This window comes from Cyprinodon variegatus, unplaced genomic scaffold, assembly GCF_000732505.1.
Source record: "Cyprinodon variegatus isolate N-32 unplaced genomic scaffold, C_variegatus-1.0 Scaffold205, whole genome shotgun sequence".
NCBI classification, from domain to species: Eukaryota; Metazoa; Chordata; class Actinopteri; order Cyprinodontiformes; family Cyprinodontidae; genus Cyprinodon; species Cyprinodon variegatus.
In genome coordinates, this window is record NW_015150658.1 from 2,875 (window position 1) to 9,954 (window position 7,080).

General features: G+C 37.4%; 1 protein-coding gene across 2 annotated transcripts in view; it reads right to left on the reverse strand.

The window, feature by feature from the left end:
- Positions 1-288: 288 nt before the first annotated feature.
- rpl8 (ribosomal protein L8) overlaps positions 289-7,080 on the reverse strand; it is a 14,774-nt gene continuing 7,982 nt past the window's right edge. Inside the window, exons 2-7 of one of the 2 annotated variants that reach the window (XM_015379970.1) lie at positions 4,386-4,390; positions 3,415-3,558; positions 3,206-3,347; positions 945-1,163; positions 745-860; positions 289-486 (exon numbers count right to left, since the gene is read on the reverse strand). In XM_015379970.1, coding sequence (XP_015235456.1) covers positions 328-486; positions 745-860; positions 945-1,163; positions 3,206-3,347; positions 3,415-3,552 — 774 coding nt within the window. In that variant the 5' untranslated portion in view covers positions 3,553-3,558; positions 4,386-4,390 and the 3' untranslated portion in view covers positions 289-327. Of the gene's footprint in view, positions 487-744; positions 861-944; positions 1,164-3,205; positions 3,348-3,414; positions 3,559-4,385; positions 4,410-7,080 lie in introns of those variants that run through there. The other variant, XM_015379969.1, reaches the window with a different exon arrangement.

Below are 7,080 nucleotides of genomic sequence, written 5' to 3' on the forward strand. Positions count from 1 at the left end.
ACACTAAGCCCATGGAGATTTCCTAAAACTAATGCAGTGTAAGACTAAAATAACCGATGCAATCCTGTTTCCCCAATGAGCCAAGCAGAGCTATCATTTTAATTTAAAACACCAAAACTTTTAACTTCAACTGTTAATTTGAAAAAAGTTATTTTATTAAGGGAGTTAAAAAAAATATTCACTGCCATCTTAGATGTTATTTTCATAGATCTATTAATATTTCATAATGAACTAGAAATAAAATTTCTAGTTCAGGTGTGTCACATTAAATAAAGAAACAGGAAATGGTCGATTTTGGAACATGTTTTATTAACAAGACAGTCACATTTAGTTCTCCTTTTCCTGGACGGTCTTTGTTCCGCGCAGTCTGCCTGTACGACGGGCAGCGATGAGACCGACCTTGCGACCAGCAGGTGCGTCCCTCCTGATTGTTGAGGGTTTGCCAATGTGCTGATGGTTACCACCACCGAAGGGATGCTCAACAGGCTGCAGGGAGAAGTGAATGAACAAGCATTGAGTCTGAGAAACCACTCAATGGGCGGATAGTTTTTTTTTTTTTTTTTTTTAAAGATAAAGGCTTCAATAAAATAAGATTTAGTCTCTCAGATGCAGGTTAATTGTATGTGTACACAACTCTATTCTTAAAATAGAACTAAAAGTAGAATAATTAAAAGCCAGATGCTGGGATCCTAACGGCGGTTGAGTTTGATGATCTAGGACCGATTTGTCCCCATGTTCACTTACGTTCATAGCCACACCACGCACACGTGGCCAGCAGTTCCTCTTGGCCTTATACTTGTGGTAGGCGCGACCGGCCTTCAGGATGGGCTTGTCAATACGACCACCTCCAGCGACCACACCTTAAAGGACGGCAGCAAACAAGTTCATATTTGGCTATGTTTAGAGGCACGAGGATCAAAGCACCAGGACAGACTGCTTCTCACCGACGACGGCTCTGTTGGCTGAAGAGATGACCTTCTTGGCGCCTGAGGGCAGCTTGACTCTGGACTTCTTGGTCTCAGGATTGTGGGAGATGACAGTGGCGTAGTTTCCGGAGGCGCGGGCCAGCTTGCCTCTGTCGCCGGGCTTCTCCTCCAGGCAGCAGATGATGGTTCCCTCAGGCATGGTGCCCACAGGCAGAACGTTACCAATGTTCAGCTGAGCTGCAAGGCAGAGGATTAGAGAAACCAGCTTTAAATGGAACATTTGCCAGGTTATCAATGGAAAAATTTGCTTCAAGTTACTGCAGCTGCTGTCATTTTACCAAACACAGGTACAGGGCTTAAAACGTAGTAAATATGGCAAAGGTAAACTAAAGATCCAATTGAAACAATCGTTTTATATAAATACTATTTTTATGTTACCATTTATCTTCGTAACTCATCTTAGGCTAAACAGTACTTAAAGGTTAACTTTGAACATTTATCAGAACTTTCAAAGTAAACATCTGGCAGAAAGCATGTAAAATTTACACTAACAGGGAGCATCAGCTGATTTTCCCAAACCAGATAAAAAAAAAAAAAAGCTATCAAATTTCCCCGTTTTTTATTTACAGAAATATTAAATTTTGTGGAAAACAATTCTGTCTTCAACACTTTATAATTTAAATACAAAAATAAAAACAATACAGCAGTTTGTGAACACAGATCTCTCTGGGTCGTTTCAGTCCACTTCCATAGGTCTGTATCATGCTGTCAATTTTTAAGGTAAAGCCAATGTTGCAGTATAAACAGCTCATAATATAACTATCATTTCTCATCTAAAAGACTTTGAAGGTGCTTTTATTTTTGTTAGGATACAATAAGAATCGTACAGATTAGTGCAGGCTGCTGGGCTTCACCGATCATCACCCTCGACCCGTTCTACGTGAAAGCGCATTGAAAGAAGCTTTGGACCTACATGTCAGTGCGAGCAGCAGAGCATAAAAAAAAAAAAAAAACTAATTCTGGTTTTAGTTTAATCTCAGTTCTGCCGTATTTAAATCTTTTACCAAAACATCGTTTGTGTAGCAAATTTCACTTTTAATTTTTAACAGAGTAATTACTAGGGCTACAAATAATTGTTTTGCTTGTCAAATAATCGAATAGCAAAAGGTTCTTTAAAGAATATTTTTATTTTAAAAAATTTAAACCAAGGTGAAAAACTTTTCCACTTGAGGGTTTGTGGATTCAGCATAATGAAAGACGACAAACATTTCATCTTTAACACAAAATGTTTATTATTTGGTTTGTTGCGACCTTGGTATAGTTAGAATAACCACCATAAGTGGGTTAATCTGTGAGCTAAAGGCATGTTTTAGAGTCTCTTTACACCATGTAATGATCACTTGATAACTCAATTTGATTCGTTTTCAATAATCAATTAATGTGGTTCATTACTCCAACGGTAGAAGCAACCCATTTATAATTATTGTATGCATTACAGCATATATCCCAGATCTTTAACCGATTTTTTTTTACTTGAATTTCATCAATAGACTTGAAGTTTTGAGCCTTTCAAATTACATTGTTTTAATTTTAAACTTTAGCTGTGTTGATGCAAATCACATTGTGTGAATATATATATCATAAATGACTTTACATGAGAATCGTTTGTTTCTTCCAAACTCTGACCATCAGACTCAGCTAATATCGCATCTCTACTCAAAACCTTAGATCAGACATGCCCAAAGTTGGTCCTCGAGGGCCACAGTCTTGCAGGTTTTAGAGCAGGGGTGTCAAACGGGTTCCAGAAAGGCCCGTTTGGCTGCAGGTTTTCTTTCCAACCAAGCAATAGCACACCAGACTCCATTCATCTCATCACGCCATCTTGTTAACACAGGAGTCTGGTGTGGTATTGCTTGGTTGGAAAGAAAACCTTCTGCCACACGGCCCTTACTGGAACCAGTTTAAGACCCCATGTTTTAGAGGTTTCCCCAGCTCCAATACAGCAAATTTTAGTTGATAGCTGATTACCAGGCTTTTGCTGAATGGCAATATTTAGAATCAGCTGTACTAAAGCAGAGAAACCTGCAGGAAAGGACTGACATTGGGCATGCCCAACTTAAATGGACTAAGAATAAACCAACCGACAGCAAAAATGCTTAACTAGAATTTCAGTGGGTAAAAATATAATACTTGCTATATCTGTCCTTAAACACAAACTTAAAACAGCCCGACTATTTTTCTAGCTGATGTGGAACCTCTTAAGGTCCGCGGGTTCTTACCCTTCTTGCCGCAGTAGATGAACTGTCCGGTGTGGATGCCCTCAGCAGCGATGAACAGCTCCGTCCTCTTCTTGAACCGATACGGGTCACGGAAGATCACTTTGGCCAGGGGGGCGCCACGGCCGGGGTCATGGATGATGTCCTGATGGAGCATGGATGTTAGCGCCACCATCTTTAACGATTGCAATCAGTAGACAGTCACCGCTTACCTTCACGATGCCCTTAATGTAGCCATGGCGTTCAGCGAAGTCGACGTGACGGAGTTTAGCAGCACCTTTCCTGTGCTTGACATGGGCTCTGAAAACGGAGCCCGCACCTTTTCTCTGTCCCCTGATCACACGTCCCATGGTGAACTGGAACACAAAAAACATCTCTAAGTATCTTTGTGCCAAAGCAGATCAACACATTTAACTATAATACATCAGAACATTTTAAGTCAACACTGAAATGCATAGATACAGAACTTCTTTGAATATTTGTTTTTAGACTCAAGACAACTTTTCTCATTTTGGGTACAGTTTTACACAGAGTAAAGGAAAATTTCGATTCCATAAATTGAAGCAGTGGTCAAATTAAAATGGTGTGGGAGGAAAAAAATGCATTAAAAGCATTGATGTGGAAGTTAAGAGCCTTCATATGGATGTTCAAGCTTCAACTAGAAAATATTTAGAATATTTGAGTTAAACCTCCACAGTTTAAAACCCATTTGATCCTTACATTTTAACACATACTTTGTTCTGTTACTGCTTTCTAAACTGTAATAATCACGTCTTATACAGTAATCTGTCCGTTAGCATGACGGCTAACCATAGAAGCTTAATACTAATGCGGTTTGTGGCTCTTTCAGGTCACAAAACTGATTTCTCTCGGATTTCACATCAGAATTTATTTATTTTTTCTCGCCATAAATGTTAAATTCACGAGAAGCAGCCTTACATTTAGAAAGCAGCGGTTACCGGCCTTTTAGCTATCATCACAACGCTACTACAGCGCCATGACACCAACAGGCAACAAAAGACCTACAAATACTTTAAAAAGCTCCCTGTCGTCAAAATATTATATAGGTTACATCCTTACAAATCTAATACAGTCTTATATGTCTGAATTTGACGCGGATGAGCCGTTTAAATAGAGATTTACACGGGATTGAGAGACGGTGAACAGAAGGTAACAGTCCTACCTAAACTCCGTTGACGGAAAGAGGAAGTGGAAAGAGAACAGCGGAGGTTTTCTTCCGGAGAAATCCCCAAGTGGCTGATGGGAAATGTAGTCTGTGTGTGTTATTCAATAGCTTTTCTTGGAAACAAGCCTCAAATAAGAGATATATTTCGTTGTTTAAATGATTTGTATCTATTAAAACTATTGAAAAACGGAACCTATGATTCTGTGATTATTTATTTTTCTAAAAACAAACAAAAAAAAAATTGAAGGATTAATAAAATAAGCAGTGCTGTACAGCATACATTATTAGAGTACTTTGAAGTTTGATATTACTGCAGATTTTTTTCTATACTTGTATTTTAGTTTTTAAATTGTAATACTTGAATACCTTGACTTAAAACATAATGTATAGTAAAGCTTTTGTCTGTAATACTTAACCCATTATAGGGCAAGTTACCGTTTTTGATCCTCTGACAAATGAACTTCCCCGTCCCTCAGTGAGGTCTAGAAGCACAATATCTATATCCAGCCATTCAGCAAAGGCACTGCTAAATGGGTGTACATCTTATTTTGGCATTTGACCAATTAGATTAGTCCTTGAATGAAATATTACCTACTCTAAATTAAGCTGAAAAAAGTTAATGATTTAATTATATTTAGGTTTATAAACTAAAAAATCTAACTGCCAGTATCAGCATTCATGCATCTAAGGCAGAGGTCTTCAACAGGGGGTCCGCGACCCCTAGGGGTCCGCGGAGGTACTGCATGGGGGTCGCGAAAGTCTTGGTTGATTACTTTTTTTTATATTCCCTTCTGCAATTTTTTACACTAATTAAAATGTCTTTAAATACACATTAACATGAATTCAACAAACTGTAGTAAACAGATAAATGAAAGCAGAAGATGTCTTTCAGTCATCAATGCTCACATTCAGCGACACACAGGAGCTCTTTAAAACCTGCGCACCGTTTCATTCACAACACCTGTCCCATCAACCAGGAATCAGAATCAGAAATACTTTAATAATCCCAGGGAGAAATTACTTTCGCTACATTACTCCATATGTAATAGAGTGACTATAGGACCAGTTTGATATAACACAATTTCATAAAATATATATAATTAGGGGGTCCCTGCTCCATTTCGCAATAAGTTTGGGGGTCCTTGGCCTCAAAAACGTTGAAGACCCCTGATCTAAGGTTATGTTGGACCAAAAAAAAAAAAAAAAAGCGTTTTTAATGAATTTCTTATAAAAGCACATTAGTTATTTTTCTTAATATATTCAGGCAAGTTGGCATTTCTTGTTATTACATGACATACATTTTTGCCATCAAAATATCCATATTTTTTGAATGTTACAAAAGTAATAACGATTTCATTAACACAATTAAATATTGCTTTCCTAAGTGCCCTATATAGGGTTAAGAGCTGAATATTTTAGGTCCATTTATGGGACATCTTGAATTTTTTTCAAAAAGAAACCATGATAAAGCTGCCGTATCTTTAATTCATTTCTCTTCATTAGTTATAGTTTGTTTAATAAAAAATTGTTTATATTATAAAAACAAAGGAGAACACTGGAGGAAGGATGCCACCAAAGAGTCTGCGGCTTCAAAATGGGAAAAAAGGAAAAACACAACGAATCTTAAGCGACATCTGAGGTGCCAATATGCTGCCTTATGGAAGAAGGTAAGGAACGGGTGGGCCTGTAGTAGATGTGTGTGTGTGTGCGTGTGTGTGTGTGTGTGTGTGTGTGTGTGTGTGTGTGCGCCTTTCTGTGCCTGTCAGAGGTTGGGGAAGGAAGGGAAGTCTGTTGCAGAGATGTTGGGAGCACCCCCACAGTACAAACCTAACACCAAAGAGCAGAAAGCCCTGGAGAACTCAATGGCAAAGTGGATTGGGTGTTCTGGCCGGCCTGCAAGGACCATTGAGGATGAAGACTTTGTGGATATGATGAAACAAGCCGACAAAAGGTTCAATGTGTGCAGTGTGATATATTTAAACAGAGAATTAGTGTGTGGAGAATTTTTATTCTGCACAGTGTTATATAAATAACATAGAAAAAAAGAGAAGCTGTGTGTGAAGAATTTTTATTCTGTACAGTGTGATATATATGTTAACAAAAAAACAGTGTTCTATTATTTACAGTGTTGACTAAAATGACAAAAATGACTAAAATTTGACTAAGACTAAAATTGATTTTCGTCATTTAGATTAAGACTAAAACTGTAAAAACTGGGAAACTGTCTTTACAGCTTTGGTGGACAGGAAGATTTGTAAGTCTCTTTGTTCAGGATTTAAGAGACCTAAATAAATATTATGAATGCGGAACTACTCAAGGCTACTGCTGGGATAGCCCACACAAGATTATTCAAGTAAAAAGATGTACCACTACCATGTAGAACTTCAGTATTCTCTTTATCTACTTCACTAGTTTGTGAATCATATTTTTTCTACAATTAAGTACTAACAATGTGCATATGTATCTGTCAATGCTTTGCATTCAGCTTGGTGTTTTTGAAGAAAAAAATAGAATATTTGCTAATGCTTTATGAAACGTTGTCCTATTCATCATCTACAATCTCTTAGTGGTTGGAGCAAGATTCAAAAATAGAAATAATATAGTTCAAGTTACAGCTCAAATTAAGTATCAATTACTTTCATATTTCTTTCCTTTTAAGTATGAAAAAAATTTTTTTTTTTTTTTTTTTTTT